The sequence below is a fragment of the Octopus bimaculoides genome, chromosome 6 (assembly GCF_046866305.1).
Source record: "Octopus bimaculoides isolate indiv1 chromosome 6, ASM4686630v1, whole genome shotgun sequence".
In the NCBI taxonomy this organism is placed as follows: Eukaryota; Metazoa; Mollusca; class Cephalopoda; order Octopoda; family Octopodidae; genus Octopus; species Octopus bimaculoides.
In genome coordinates this window covers 98,115,763-98,132,484 of record NC_142933.1, presented here as the reverse complement: position 1 = coordinate 98,132,484, position 16,722 = coordinate 98,115,763, and the positions used below count along the sequence as shown (strand labels likewise).

The 16,722-nt window shown below is 38.4% G+C and overlaps 1 protein-coding gene and 1 long non-coding RNA gene across 7 annotated transcripts in view; one reads left to right on the top strand and one right to left on the bottom strand.

Moving 5' to 3' along the window:
• Nucleotides 1-10,899, bottom strand: part of LOC106875144 (lysosomal proton-coupled steroid conjugate and bile acid symporter SLC46A3) — a 42,894-nt gene extending 31,995 nt beyond the window's left edge. For 2 of the 6 annotated variants that reach the window (XM_089354340.1, XM_014923144.3), the window contains exon 1: nucleotides 6,511-6,810. Coding sequence is in view for 1 of the 6 variants with exons in the window: in XM_014923138.3 (XP_014778624.1) it covers nucleotides 6,533-6,605 (73 nt within the window). In the remaining 5 variants the exon portion in view is untranslated. Of the gene's footprint in view, nucleotides 1-6,510; nucleotides 6,811-9,774 lie in introns of those variants that run through there. The other 4 variants (XM_014923143.3, XM_014923138.3, XM_014923142.3 and 1 more) reach the window with 3 other exon arrangements.
• On the top strand, nucleotides 4,619-7,054 carry LOC149135339 (uncharacterized). Its single transcript, XR_016242365.1, has 2 exons — nucleotides 4,619-5,294; nucleotides 6,809-7,054. It is a non-coding gene; the product is annotated as an uncharacterized LOC149135339 (long non-coding RNA).
• Nucleotides 10,900-16,722: the final 5,823 nt, after the last annotated feature.

Sequence of the window (16,722 nt, the reverse complement as noted above, 5' to 3'; positions counted from 1 at the left end):
ATGCTCGTCGCTTACGACGTTGAGGGTTCCAGTTGATCCGGTCAACGGAACAGCCTGCTCGTGAAATTAACGTGCAAGTGGCTGAGCACTCCAGAGACACGTGTACCCTTAACGTAGTTGTCGGGGATATTCAGCGTGACACAGTGTGACAAGGCTGACCCTTTGAACTACAGGCACAACAGAAACAGGAAGAAAGAGTGAGAGAAAGTTGTGGTGAAAGAGTACTGCAGGGTTCGCCACCATCCCTTGCCGGAGCCTCGTGGAGCTTTAGGTGTTTTCGCTCAATAAACACTCACAACAAGCTCTAATCATTGACAATTCAACAGTCATATTAATCCCTGCACAAACACCACAACAAGAGCTAAATGATGAATAAAAGGACCACTTTTAGTAAGAAGATTATCTCAATGATAGAAATTTATTTGATATTAGTGGTAATAAATTGAGATTCAGATATTTCTTTACAAATTTTGCAGATCCACATTTGCCTTACTGTCAATAATTTTAAGTAAACAATTTGGCAAGTTGATAGTCTGTGTTATGTGATGTATTACATAAGTGTTGCAATTTGTGATGTTATTGTTACCAACAAGTTCCAGAATCTGAAGAATCCATTGTGAGTTAGCTTTGGCAAGAAGAATGCAAAAGGAATAAAAACGAATGAATTTGTATTTACCATGAGGAAAAGAAGGAAAAGAATCCATAGGTTATTATGCAAAGAGCCATACTAATAATGGCTGAAGGAAATTAATTACAGGTAATGTAATTCACTGATGAGGTCTAATAAGACCAAACATATCCAGAATTATAACTATATTGTCATTGTAATTCTATCTTTAAAGAAAAGTATTATTCCAATGAGTAAGAGATAAAGCAACAGGTACAGATAAGCTGTAAGCTGTTCATTCAGGGTAGCTCACATTTCTGTCATGATAAAAATAACAGCTGGTTTTGGCAGGTTACTTTAGAAGTAACACACTTATCTAGGTATAAGAAAGAAGCTAGAAGAGCAGACATACAAACTACCTTTTCACATTTATTTCAACGGTTCTCAAACATCATACCACAGCACACTATGGATTTTTAAAAATATAATTTAAGCCTTCAGAAAATCCTTAAGCACAAGCATGTGTGGTAAAAAAGTTTGTTTCCCAACAACATGGTACCAGGTTCAGTCCCATCATGTGGTACTTTGAGCAAGTGTCTTCAACTATAGCCCTGGGCCAACCAAAAACTTGTATGTGTATTTGGAGGACAGAAACTGAAATAATTCCATGTACACACACACATACATACAAACATATGTTCACATATATGTATGTGTGTGTATTATCATCATCATCATCTTTTAACCTCTGTCTTCCATGCTAGCATGGGTATATATATATATATATATATATCATCATCAGTTTTCCATGCTGGCATGAGTTGGATGGCTTAATTGAAAACCGGCAAGCTGGGGAGCTGCACCAGGCTCCAATCTGATTTGGCATGGTTTCTACAGCTGGATGCCCTTCCTAATGCCAACCACTCCAAGAGTGTACTGGATGCTTTTTACACGTCAGCGGAACAGGTGCCAGTTATGGATTTGACTATGATCACTGGACATGACTATGAACCCACTTGGCTTCACAGGTCTTCTCAAGCTTGGTATATTCTTTTCTACTCTAGGCACAACGCCCGTAATTTTGGAGCAGGCGGCCAGCCAATTAGATCAACACCAGTATGCAACTGGTACTTAACTTATCGATCCTGAAAGGATGAAAGGCAAAGTCAACCTTGGCGGAATTTGAACTCAGAACATAAAGACAGACAAAATACCGCTAAGCATTTCACCTGTGCACTAACATTTCTGCCAGCTCGCCGCCTTTCAAGCATGGTATATTGCCAAAGGTCTCAGTTACTTGTCACTGCCTTCATGAGGCCCAAAGTTCGAACCATGCCTTTTATTTTATGCGCCACTAGCATGGGTGCCAGTTATGCAACACTGGCATTGGCCATGACTATGATATATATATATATATATATATATATATATATATATATAATGTACCCATGGACAATGGACATTAAATGATGATGACGATGATGATATATATATGCAGTGGTGGACTGGGTCTGAAAATATTGGTTGCCAGGAGATTAAGGGGGTTCACTCACAACTACAATGCTAACATTTAATTTTCTTTTTTTTTTATGTTAAAAGTATTCTTTTCAACTGTCTACAAACACAGCCAGGCTGAAATAATTAATGCATTCTTCCAGGAGTGAATTAAAAAATTCTCAAAATTGAAGGGATGGGCCCCCCTATATGGATTCTAATGGCACAGGGGCCCAATTGCCATCGGGCAGCTGGCAACCTGGGCAGTCCACCACTGTATATATGTGTGTGTGTCTTTATATTTACATTTGTCTTCCTCCCCCATCATTTGACAAGCGGTGTTGGTTTGTTTATGTTCCCCATAACTTAGTGGCTTAAAAAGGGAAAAGATATAACATAGTATAGTATGGAGTATACACTATGCTTGAAAAGAAAATAACAGGATGGCCATATATTGGATGCCTTTGATCATAAGGTTTGCTTAATTGGAGCTAAAAAAAACAACCTATTTCTTTACACTAAACAATAATCACTTGACCTCCACTTCTATCGTTTCCTCTATTTTTTGTCACACTTAGCACCATCCTTCTTTTCTTTCCAGAACTGACACTCTTTAGAATTTCCTACTTACTTTCCTTTTTACAGGAGACCACATTTTCACCAGCTTTAGAGGGCCCCCTCCTCTTGTCTACCTTTAAAAACATGTTCCATATGCTGAACAGGTGTTTAACCCTTTAGCATTTAAACCGGCCATATCCGGCCAAAAGTATTCTGCTTGCTTTATGTTCAAACTGGCCAAATCTGGTCTCTCACACCAACCCTACAATATCGTTTTAAAAATTAACAACTACCTCATCAAAATCTCATAGCTACAAGATAATGCATGATTAGTTCAAAACAATGTGGATGAAAAAGCATTAATTTTGGCAGAATAATGCAAACACTAAAGGGTTAAAGTGTGAGTAAATTTTTTTTAAATAAGCCAGACAGGGCCATTCTTATGTGATGTACATGACAGTCAGCGACACAAATTATGAAATATTTTTCATAGACATCTGTCAATTTGCTGTGCTTAAGAAGACAAGCCAAGTTAAGTGAAATCACAGTTGTGGCCAGTGCTGGTAACATGTAAAAGGCACCCAGTACACTCTGTAGAGTGGTTGGCATTAAAATGGCATCCAGCTGTAAAAAATCAAGCCAAAACAGACTGGAGCCTGGTGCAGCTCAACAGTTTACTAGCTTCAGTCAAAATGTTTAACTCATGCCAGCTTGGAAAATGGACACTAAATGATGATGATGGTATATATCATCACTGTTTAACATCTGTTTTCCATGCTAGCATGAGTTGGACAGTTTGACAGGAGCTGGCTAGCCAGGGAGTAGTCCAGACTCCATTTGTATGTTGTGGCATGGTTTCTACGACAGGATGCCCTTCCTAACGTCAACCACTTAATAGTGTGCTGGGTGCTTTTTACATGCCACCAGCACAAGTGCATCACTGGCACGAGTACACTTTATGTGGTACTCATACCTGAAAAGACAAGCATGTATGTATGGATGACCATGGTTTTACTTAGCCTGACATGTCTTCTTCTCAAGTACGGCAAATTGTCACAACTTCTAATCTCTTGTCATTTCCTCAGTGAAGCCCAGTGTCCAAAGCTTCTTTCTCACCACTTAGACACACGTTTTCCTGGGTTTACCCTTTCCACAACTGTATATACATTTGTTTCTGTATTTCCTTGCCTTGATTATGTGATAGTTGTTAAGTGAGTGTCACTGTTATGTAAATGGCAACCTTTGTTTCTAATCTTCCATGGAAACATGTCTGGGTATGCTGAAATATTACCTTACTTGGAAACAGGAGAGGGTTGGCAACAGGAAGGGCATCCAGTCGTACAAAATCTGTCTGATTCATGTAAGCATGGAAGAGTGGATGTTTTACATACACACACATACAAGGTTTGGGTGGGGACTGAAAAGTTTATGGCTTTAAGTAAAAGAAAATACAGGAAGATCAGTTAATTATGATTTAATTCAACATATTTCCCTTCTCAGATTCACACACTTATTGCTGCAGTCCTTCAGTTTTTCCAAGTCCTGTTTGGGCCTCCAATCAGGACTTTCACGACACCCTGAAAGCCAGGAACTTTTCAGCCCCACTCCCTTGTGTGTGTGTGTATATATATATATATATATATATATATATGTAAGGACGACCGTGTGAACTCAAAAAGGAGAAATGGTGACGAATGGAAAAACAGAGGACTCCTTTTATTTAAACTTGTCACACGGTCGAACACACAAATATATATATCAATGATGATATACATAATATGTTATACTACGATAACATATTGGACATCGTTGGCTGGACGAAGCTGTTGAAGTGGTCGCTGGCTCGCTGGCTGATTGTTGCTGCTGCTGTCGTGTGGTACACGGAACAGTCTCAAGGAGAAACTGGACCGAGACAAATTTGCTGGGTATAAGTTGCTCTATTTAAGGCGTTAAGGGGGCTCCAAGACGGGAGTAGAAAAACACTATCACGTGACCTTATTAAGGGCTGTGATTGGTCAGTTTGCGTTCTGGCGGGAACGGTTCGAAGAAGTTGCCGATTCGAATAATGATCAGTCACGTGATGACAAGAAATGGGTTCTCTACTATGCTCGCGTTTATTTATATTTAAATGAGAAGAATGGCGATAGCAGTTTTGTATCTAATGGCGGTAGGTAGTTTCACTACATATATATCCAATATGATGTGGAGGCGCAATGGCCCAGTGGTTAGGGCAGCGGACTCGTGGTCATAGGATCGGGCGTTGTGAGTGTTTATTGAGCGAAAACACCTAAAAGCTCCATGAGGCTCCGGCAGGGGATGATGGCGAACCCTGCTGTACTCTTTCACCACAACTTTCTCTCGCTCTTACTTCCTGTTTCTGTTGTGCCTGTAATTCAAAAGGGTCAGTCTTTTTCACACTGTGTCACGCTGAATATCCCCGAGCACTACGTTAAGGGTACACGTGTCTCTGGAGTGCTCAGCCACTTGCACGTTAATTTCACGAGCAGGCTGTTCCGTTGATCGGATCAACTGGAACCCTCGATGTCGTAAGCGTCGGAGTGCCAACAATTGCATGGTAATATTTTCAACCAAGACGACACAACTGTATATTATTGAACAAGTGGTTCAATTCTGTGTATGTACATATATTTACTCAATTGCTGGCATTTTTCAATGTTTTCTCCCATCTCCCATAGTTTTGATGTGCCATTGTCTATCATCAATAGTTCCGTCAGAATTTTTGAAGATACAAGTATGCTAGTGAGAATATATTTCACATAGCTGGTAATAATGATAATGGTTACTGGAAACAAGGATAGCGGTAGAGACGGACTATATGTAATCTGAACCTTTCCCCCCCTTATTTAATTTTTTTACGGAATCCCACGTTTTAGGCTATGGAGATTCCGATTCTGAAAAAAAATTGTTTGAAAAATTTCAATCCCCCCCCCACCAAGCAGGCTATTTACATGCTAGAAATAACAGCCAAATCCCACAAAACTAGTGTTAGGGTTAGGGTTAGGGTTTGAGTTAGGGTTAGGTTTACCCTGTGGATCTATATAAAACCCGGGGGGGGGGGGGAATCGAAATTTTGAAATTGAGATTTTTGAAAAAATTATTTCAGAATCGGAATCTTCATAGCCTAAAACGTGGGATTCCGTAAAAAAAAAAAAATAAAATAAGGGGGGAATAACCATCACCACAACAAATAACAAAACAGACGCGTACACTAGGAAACATTTAAGGTGTAGTTAAAAAACAAACAAAAAAAGACTAGAATGGTGACGTGACACTAAAGATTTTTCGACCAAGAAATATCATGGTTGGTCCATTGCAGGGATTTAAAGAACAAAAAAAAATTGTCATTTAAATTTTTAACTCCTAACCCCTCCCAAGAACCAAGCAGGGCCGTCTGTCCCTGTGCGTGTGTGTACCAAAAAATATATTTACTAACAAATTATCCTTCAGATACCCTTTTAAATAACTGGGTAGATCCCAGCAATGGCCTTCTCGGGTTCTCCAGTAGTTTTAAATTAATCAATCCTATGTATTGATTAATTAATCAATTCTATTGATTAATTAATCAATACATGTTCTTTGTATTAACAAATATATTTTTTGTTATATCAACTCTCAGCGGGCACAGATTTAAATAGTCTCAATTAGTCGCAGGCACAGATTTATGGGTTGAAATTAACAAAATGTGTGTTTTATTTCAAAAAGCAAAAAATAAAGGTGTTTCAAATTAGGCAAAAAATGCAATCAAAAAAAAAAGAAAATATATTTTTTTTTACTGAAACTACTGAAGTTGTTTTTATAGAACAGTATAAAGAAAAAAAATGGATCTTTACCCTTTGAAGGAAAAAAACTAACCTCTTCCTGTCCTACGAGGTGTGGGATTCTCTATCAATAGTTCCCCCATACTTTCCTCCTCTTCGGAAAACATTTTTATCCACGATCCCGCATCAAAATGAATATTTGCAGATTCTGGAACCAGTCAGAGTTTCCATGAAAGTTAAAATTAACACTTTGTTCTTGGATTCGAGTTAGAAATCTCATGCGAGATTACTACAATTGATTCAGTTACCTTGTGTGTAGTTGTGTCGATCTAGAAGTTTTTTTTTTTTTTTTTTTTTTTTTTTTTTTCAGTTCGAAACACTGGGGACGTTAAGAAAACCAGATCGCTGACGAATTAAATGTTTATCATCATTCACATCCCCGCACCTCACTGTTGATATTAGATGATTCGAGAAAAGAAACATCTCGGACTTGTAATTATTGGCCATAAACCCATTAATGTTTTGGGTAACCTATATAACTTAGCACCACCTGGTGAAGTCTTTGCTTCAAAGAGATTTTAAGGGGACAAAAAAAATTTGCTCAACTTCACTATAACCGTCTTTTGTTTTAATTTAATTTATTTATTTACTTATTGATTATAAAGGTGGCGAGCTGGCAGAATCATTAACACCCCGGATAAATATGCGTCCCGAGTTCAAATTCCCTCGAGGTTGACTTTGCCCTTCGTTATTTCCGAAGCGATAAAATAAGGGCAATCCAGGTACTACTAAAGCAGCGCGGACCCGAACGCGCAGTCGCGCGTCCGCGCTAGCTAGTCTTGAGTGGTCGATCCTAACCCTAACCTTATCCCTAACTCTAACCCTAACCCTAGCCCTGTCCCTAACCCTAACCCTATCTCTAACCCTAACCCTATCTCTAACCCTAACCCTATCCTTAACCCGCGTGTGCAAATGAATACGTGTTTAGGGTTAGGGTTAGGATCGACCACTCACGACTAGCTAGCGCGGACGCGCGACTGCGCGTTCGGGTCCGCGCTGCTTTAGTAGTACCGGCAATCCATCGTCTTTGGTCTCCGAGGACTAAAGTATTTGGTCGGCAAGTTCCATATAATTTTTTTATTTCTTTAATGTTTATTGTTTGCAGCTGAACAGTGAAAAACACGATCGCTCACACACACACACACACACACACACACTCACGCACGCATTCATTTGTCTTTCATGTGCAAATGAAAAACAATGAATGTGTATGTTGTTTCACTGCGATCGGGTTTTTCATTGTGCAGCTGCAAACTATTAAATAGTCTCAATTAGTCGCAGGCACAGATTTATGGGTTGAAATTAACAAAATGTGTGTTTTATTTCAAAAAGCAAAAAATAAAGGTGTTTCAAATTAGGCAAAAAATGCAATCAAAAAATAAAGAAAAAAAAAGAAAATATATTTTTTTTTACTGAAACTACTGAAGTTGTTTTTATAGAACAGTATAAAGAACAAAAATGGATCTTTACCCTTTGAAGGAAAAAAACTAACCTCTTCCTGTCCTACGAGGTGTGGGATTCTCTATCAATAGTTCCCCCATACTTTCCTCCTCTTCGGAAAACATTTTTATCCACGATCCCGCATCAAAATGAATATTTGCAGATTCTGGAACCAGTCAGAGTTTCCATGAAAGTTAAAATTAACACTTTGTTCTTGGATTCGAGTTAGAAATCTCATGCGAGATTACTACAATTGATTCAGTTACCTTGTGTGTAGTTGTGTCGATCTAGAAGTTTTTTTTTTTTTTTTTTTTTCAGTTCGAAACACTGGGGACGTTAAGAAAACCAGATCGCTGACGAATTAAATGTTTATCATCATTCACGTCCCCGCACCTCACTGTTGATATTAGATGATTCGAGAAAAGAAACATCTCGGACTTGTAATTATTGGCCATAAACCCATTAATGTTTTGGGTAACCTATATAACTTAGCACCACCTGGTGAAGTCTTTGCTTCAAAGAGATTTTAAGGGGACAAAAAAAATTTGCTCAACTTCACTATAACCGTCTTTTGTTTTAATTTAATTTATTTATTTACTTATTGATTATAAAGGTGGCGAGCTGGCAGAATCATTAACACCCCGGATAAATATGCGTCCCGAGTTCAAATTCCCTCGAGGTTGACTTTGCCCTTCGTTATTTCCGAAGCGATAAAATAAGGGCAATCCAGGTACTACTAAAGCAGCGCGGACCCGAACGCGCAGTCGCGCGTCCGCGCTAGCTAGTCTTGAGTGGTCGATCCTAACCCTAACCTTATCCCTAACTCTAACCCTAACCCTAGCCCTGTCCCTAACCCTAACCCTATCTCTAACCCTAACCCTATCTCTAACCCTAACCCTATCCTTAACCCGCGTGTGCAAATGAATACGTGTTTAGGGTTAGGGTTAGGATCGACCACTCACGACTAGCTAGCGCGGACGCGCGACTGCGCGTTCGGGTCCGCGCTGCTTTAGTAGTACCGGCAATCCATCGTCTTTGGTCTCCGAGGACTAAAGTATTTGGTCGGCAAGTTCCATATAATTTTTTTATTTCTTTAATGTTTATTGTTTGCAGCTGAACAGTGAAAAACACGATCGCTCACACACACACACACACACACACACGCACGCACGCATTCATTTGTCTTTCATGTGCAAATGAAAAACAATGAATGTGTATGTTGTTTCACTGCGATCGGGTTTTTCATTGTTCAGCTGCAAACTAAAAGTTTTATATCGAACTTGCCCAACAAATACTTTTAGTTCTCGGAGACCAAAGACGATTGATTGCCAAAATAAGTTCTAATCACGCACAATCTCTCAAAATTACAGGCCTTATGCCTATAATAGGATTATGCTTTCGGGGTCGATAAAATAAGTACCAGTTGAACACTGAGGTCGATGTAATCGGGAGTGGTTTTATAACGATGTAAAACATGAAACTGTATTGTTTCCTGTAAATTCATCGGGGTACCTTCGATTTGAGTATCATAAATGCCAAATGTAGACCACGTGAATTCATTTTTGTTTATTTGTGGGTGTTTTTTCTAAAGTAAATTTAAAGTTAGTTCAGATCATCATACATAAGCGAATAATATAGGTTACATTAACTACGAAAATAAGAAAATCTGTTTTATTCCATTATTTTTCCAACCTTCAAAGATACAGAATTTCCATAAACATAACAAATGTTTAAAACTGCATGGAAATGTTAGGTAAATAATATACAGTGAAAATCAACAACACTCAAGCATTCTATATGATATAAATATAATTATTAATGAGATTTTTTACTTACCGAAAAGCTGGTACGCATCGAGGGAGATATGTTAAATAAATCCTCTGAATAAATCATCCAAATGAACTGTGAATGAGATTTAGGATGGAACAGCCTCCAGCTATATTCAACCCGTTTTCTTTCTTTTTCCTCCAAGCTTAAGTATCTTGGACTACATTATCCAACATGCTCTTCCTTCTTTAAGTCAGAACAATGTTAGTTGATGGATATTTGGCTGTTATTTCTAGCCAGTCCACCTACTACAAAAATGCTTTCTGCTGGCTCCATAAGAATGAGAACGTGCTAATGAATGTACGTCGATATATATATATCTGTGTGTGATACTGTAGTGACTAAATAAATATAGTGTCCCAAAATGAATGATCTATTTCAGTGAAATTGGACAATCTTTTTAAAAACTCATTTTTATTCATGCTTATCATGTGTTAAAAGTGTATACATTTTTTATTTTGTCTATAATTTTATTATCTTTATTTTCATTGGATCCCGCTTATCAGCAGCATACGACAGATTTTTTTTTTGTTTTTTCCAATTTGGCTGCAATCATTTTCTCTCCCTTCATCCAGTGGATGAAACAACAGTTCAGCAGAACTTAAAAAGTACATTTTGTCTGCAGTGCCGGAGATAACTCCTGGAATGTTTCAAAATGTGTTTCGCAAAGCTAAGGATAGATTTGAAATTTGCAGGGATGCAGACGGAGCACATGTTGGAAACTTTGATCGAGTTTTTTTCATTCGCAACCGAAATTTTCTGTCAGCGGGGACAGAAGGTAAGGTGAGAGAGATGACTCAGGGGGATGATGTGCAAGATCTTAGCATTAAGGGGAGGGAGATATGAGGGTAGATAGGGGGACGTAAGATTTATAAATCTATTTTTTTTTATATCATAGTTAAGTAATAATAAACAAATAATAAAAACTAACAGAATTATATTGTCAGTTTTTGTTTTTGTTTTTTTTTTTTCAATTTGCTGATGTCATTAAAGTAGATAGTCAATTCTGGGATACCCTGTACTCACACATACGCGAACGCACAAAAACAACAACAGGCTAGTGACGTAGGAGTTACGTCATCAGGGGCAGCTCTTAAAATTCCTGCTCGTCCCTGCCCCTATACAGTCTTATACGGCAGACGCAAAAGTACCGCCTCTATAAAATCACTGTCCCCATCGCTCTCCGCCTCCCTCCACCAGCTATGCTACTGGATTAAACAATTTCAGGGATTATAACTGGACCACTGGATTAAACAGTTTCGGAGCTTATCTGTTATGAGCAGTTTTAAGGGTTTTTTTTAAAGAAGTATAAAAATTTTGGATCTTTTTTAAAACGGGGGCCACATTTTTCATTAATATTTTACGTAGTGTTTTTGGTAGCGAAAGACTTTCAAACTTCGTATACTTATCTATTTTGTGTTATAGAACAGAAAAATATTTTTGTATTCGAATTTATTTCATGTAAAAAATTGTCTTATTTCGATAATTTCAACCAATCACTGACAAGTATTCAGTTGTTTACATTTACTCCTTTGGCTCACTAAGCGATGTAAAGCGTATTTAATCTCCATACCTTCGTTTTATTTGCTTTTTTCATTTTAAATTTGCTTTAACCCTAACCCTAGGGTTAGGGTTAGGGTTAATTGTTTCAGAATCGTTTGTTTATGTAGTCGGCACTTAATGTATATCGGCTGAATGGACGTCAGTGATTGGTTGAAATTACAGAAATACGACAACTTTAACATGGAATAATTTATGGATTTCTTTTTTTTTTAAGAAGACTAAGAGAAAAAGATGTTTTATATGACACATTCTACCAGTGTTCCAAGTTTCAAAGTGTTTCGTTAATGAAAAATGTGGCCCCCGTTTTAAAAAAGATCCAAAATTTTTTCTCTGAAACAAAGTATTATAGACAGTACCATTCTACATTTATATACACATCGTATGTTATACATACCGATATTTTATTGTTGGTGGAGGCGCAATGGCCCAGTGGTTTCGATTCCCAGACCGGGCATTGTGTGTGTTTATTGAGCGAAAACACCTAAAAGCTCCACGAGGCTCCGGCAGGGGGTGATGGCGACTCCTGTTGTATTCTTTCGCCCCAACTTACTCTCACTCTTTCTTCTTGTTTCTTGAGTAACGCTGTGATGGACTGACGTCCCGTCTAGCTGGGGGGAACACATGCGCTATAGAAACCGGGAAACCGGACCCATGAGCTTGGCTAGGCTTGAAAAGGGCACATAAAAAAATTTTTTAAAATTTTATTGTTGTTTTTTTCTCATGTCACTGGCGCTAGTGAGATTGCCAAGTAGGTTGCATAAACAGAAAAGAACAGGAAAGAGACTAAATATGGGAGGAATACAAGGTAGGTGGGTGGTAGCTAAAGATCCTGAAATGATAAAGTATGATAGAGGGAAAAGAACATATGTCTTGCGGTGGTGGAGATACATTATAAGGGTGAGCAGTCCACATTACTCTGTAAGGAGGATAGGGCCAGTTTCCAAGTTTCTCAGGGGTATATATTCCTCCTTGGACAAGATGCGAAATTGTTTTCCCATGAGAGTTCCAGACCCTAGTAATGAACTCGTTTGCATACAGCCAATCAGAGCCCCCTTGACCCAAAGAACGGTGTTGCAAGTCGACCGGTTGCCAAATTATCCCTGATTTTAGAAGGAGACAAGTAATTAGATAAATTTGCATCTATACTTATTATCAGATTTTGTTAGGGCCCCATATGGTAAAGATGTGGGTAGAGGGTGATGTGCTAGCAAACCTCTCCCCTTACTGTTTTACAAAGTAAACAACAACACAAATAACGACGCAGCGGCAGCCATGGTTGAAACAAGAACAAGAACAACAAGCATTATTAAATGAGAAAAGAAGCATGGTTATTCCTTAACCAAGTGACCTTATCCTATCGTCCATCACTTGTTATGCACTCATAAATTAGTTCGATAGTTGAGTTCTGATTGGCTGTATGCAAATGAGTTCATAACTGGGGTCCGGAAGTCCCATGTGAAAAAGAATTTGGCAGACAGGACACCAGTCCATCACAGGATTACCCATTTTTGCCAGCTGAGTGGACTGGAATAATATGAAATGGGGTGTTTTGGTCAAGAACACAACGCATCACCCAGTCCGGGGATCAAAACCACAATTTTATGATCATGAGTCTAACACCTTAACCCCTAAGCCATGCACCTCCATATACAAAAAAAGGATGAGTAGTAGAAATTGAGATGAAGATAAAGATGATGACGATGGTGATGATATACTAGAATTAATTCTCATGGTAGGTGTGTAGTTTCATAAGAATGTGAAGGAGGAGTAACAGATGATAAGACAAGGGGACAGTAACAAATGGTTAGAGTGGGGTGGAAGGAGTGGATTTATTGAATGATGTGCAAGGGTGGTGGTGCAGTTGGTGGGAAATATCAGCGGGGAGAGAAGGTAAGGTGAGAGAGATAGCTGTGACTCATGAAGGAGGATCGATCATAAGGCAGGAGAATGATGTGCAAGATCTTGGCATAATGGGGAGAGAGATGTGAGGGTAGATAGGGGGATGTATAGTGGGTGAGCATGATGGTGGAGATAAGATGGAGTATGATGAAGGAGAGGGAGCTATCGGAAGACACAAAAAGGTGTTCAGTGAGAATAGTATGGTAAAGGAAGGAAGGATGAGTATAAGGGTGGGAAAGTTCCAGGAGAGAAGGTGGGGTGACTGGTAATGTAAAAGAAATGGTTGGGAGTTATATGTGCTGATTTGTATAAAAAAAAAAGCAAACCAAATAAAGATTAGAATTCATATGACCAATATGGGCAAGATCCTCTTTCTCTTTCAACTCATCATCATCATCAACATCATTTAATATCTGTTTTCCATGCTGACAATGAGGTGGATGATTTGACCAGAGCTGACAAGCTGGAGAGTTGTACCAGGTTCCAATCTGCTTTGGTTTGGTTTCTACAGCTGGATGCCCTTCCCAATGCCAACCACTTTACAGAGAGCCCAAGGTGCATTTTATATGGACTGACATGAAGACACTAACAAGCAAAAAACCCCATCAGCTGGGGTAGGATTAACAATTCTGCAGTGGTGGACAAGTCTTCTTGAGTACAACAAGGTGCCAGATATCTCAATCCTTTGTCATCTCCTTCATAAGGCTCAGTGTCCTGAGATCAGCCTTCAGTACCTCATCCCATGTCTTTGTGTGTGTGTGTGTGTTCTCGTCTTGATAATATGTAGTTGTTGTAAACGAGTGTCACTGTCATACAAGCAGTGTTATTCATTTTCACTCTTCCATGAAAACATGTTTGGTCATGAGGAAATAATACCTTGCTTAGAAACAGATGGAGGTTGGTAACAACAAGGCATCTGGTTAAAGGAAACCTGCCTCAGCAAGCTCTATCCAGCCCATGTCAATATGGGAAAGTGGAGGGGGAGGAGAAGGATGGCAGCAGCAGCAGCAACAGATTAATTTCTATATTAATTAATTGTGTGTTGGGCCACATTGATTTTTTTTAAAGACATTGAGGAGGTAGGGGTTCTTTCAAATGGATTGTAAGAAAATGTCTCAGTTTTCTGTTATGTACACTTGCAAAATGGAAAAAGAGTTTGTCACTCAAAGCTCTCCTCAACATCATCATGTAATGTCTTTTTATCCATGCTGGCATGGGTCAGACAATTTGACATGAACTGACAAGCCAGATGAATGCACCAATCTCCAATGTTTGTTTTGGCATAGTTTCTACAGCAGGAAGCCCTTCCTGATGCCCCACTGCTATAATGGACCTTCCTAATATCATCTATTGCGATACTTAAACAGCAGTGTTGGAGTTGCCATGTTTTTCTGATTAGAATCCTTTTTATTGTAACCAATCAAAAAAGAAACAGTTATAAAATTGCTATTTGGTAAATAACACAAACAAGATAAAATCTTGAGTCTTAAGATCAAGGTTCTGCAATTTTGTGAGTCAACACAATAAACTTAGTTAATCTAGTGTAAAGCAAAGCCTAATTTTTCTGCATTATTTATTTATTTATCATTATTATCATTATTATTGTATATAATGAAGACTGTAAGATAGGGTGTACTTTGACATGAATTGTATAGCACATGTTGGTTGGTTGTTGGACAATAATCAACTGAGGATGGATACTGCTTTCACAAAACAAATGTTGCACACAAGCATATTCAAGGGATCTATAAACGTAATGAACTACTCATTAATTTTATTGTGCATTCATCATTACTTAAGTGGTTAGTTTCACAGCCATACTGTATCTGTATGCAGTTCTATTGATTAGGCCTTTGAGAGTTCAATGTCTTTGTGTAGGAGTATGACACAGCATATATGCTGATAATAGGATACAAAGCACTAACTGTTCTGTTAATAAATTACTAAGTTGATTGGATACTTGTACAAGTAACAGAGTAACTGGTGCTTTGTGTCCTATCATCAGCATTATGTGCCAAGTCATACCCCTAAATCAAGACATTTAACTCTCAAAAGGCCTTGTCTATAGAATTGAATACAGATACAGTATGGTTGTGAAGCTAACCACTTAAGTAATGAATGCATAGTAAAATTGATAAGTGGTTCATTATATTTACAAAGCTGTGATATATATATATATATATATATATATGTGTGTGTGTGTGTGTGTACACCCACACATGGATCATCATCTCTGGAAGCATTTGTGCCCCTATCACAGCTTTGTAAATGTAATGAACCACTCATCAAGGTCATTTGCATCACAGAACTCCAGCAGCCTGGTTCCCTCCTCATTGCGGGAACCAAAACCATAGCCTCCATGTACACTTTTACTTGTTTCAGTCATTTGACTGCGGCCATGCTGGAGCACCGCCTTTTAGTCAAGCAAATCAACCCCAGGACTTATTCTTTGAGCCTAGTACTTATTCTATCATTTTTTTTTTGCCGAACCGCTAAGTTACGGGGACATAAACACACCAGCATTGGTTGTCAAGCGATGTTGCAGGGACAAACACACACACACATATATATACATATACATATATATATATACTACAGGCTTCTTTCAGTTTCCGTCTACCAAATCCATTCACAAGGCTTTGGGCGACCTGAGGCTATAGTAGAAGACACTTGCCCAAGGTGCCACGCAGTGGGACTGAACCCAGAACCATGATATATATATGTATATATATACACACACACACACACACACACGACAGGCTTCTTTTAGTTTCTAATTATTAGTGTCTAAGTCAAAATTAGTATAACTGTGCCAGTAATTGAGTATTATAGCTAGTGCTGGGTTACCCTTTAAACAAAATAAGCATGTACTAGGGCATCAGGAGAAGTGGGGAGGGGCATCACAGTAATGGTAAATGGCTTACAGCACAAAAGAAATCACTTTAAACTTGCTTCTCTTGTTTTTTCAATTTTCTATTTTTACTTTTTTCCTTTATTCTTTCTTTCTTTTTTCCCTTTTCTTTCTATCACATAATTTGACTTTGTAAATGAACAATCTGGTGTGTATATTTTGATGGTATTAGAAAGACACTCGGCAAGAAATGGAATAATTTTATTAATAACAAGAGCACTCAGAGAGTGCAAACCTCCACCAAAGCAACACTAACATCCTTTCAACGATTAGCCAGAGATGATTTTTAAAATGAAAATATTTGAAATAAACTCGACTGCTCTCACAAATGAGAATGCTAAAAATGAACCTGACCGCTCTCAAAACGTAAGTAAAAAAACAAGAAAAATAATCCAGAATCATTGTCCGGTGCCAGATCAATCCCAAAATCTAATCAGTTTGTGCGAGTCACAAGGTCAATCATCCCTGAAAGTTTCATCTGAATCCATCCAGTGGTTCTTGAGATACCTTGTCCATGAACAAGCAAACCTGACTGAAAATAATACCTCTGCCTTTGCTTAGGCGGAGGTAAAAGTTGGCACTAC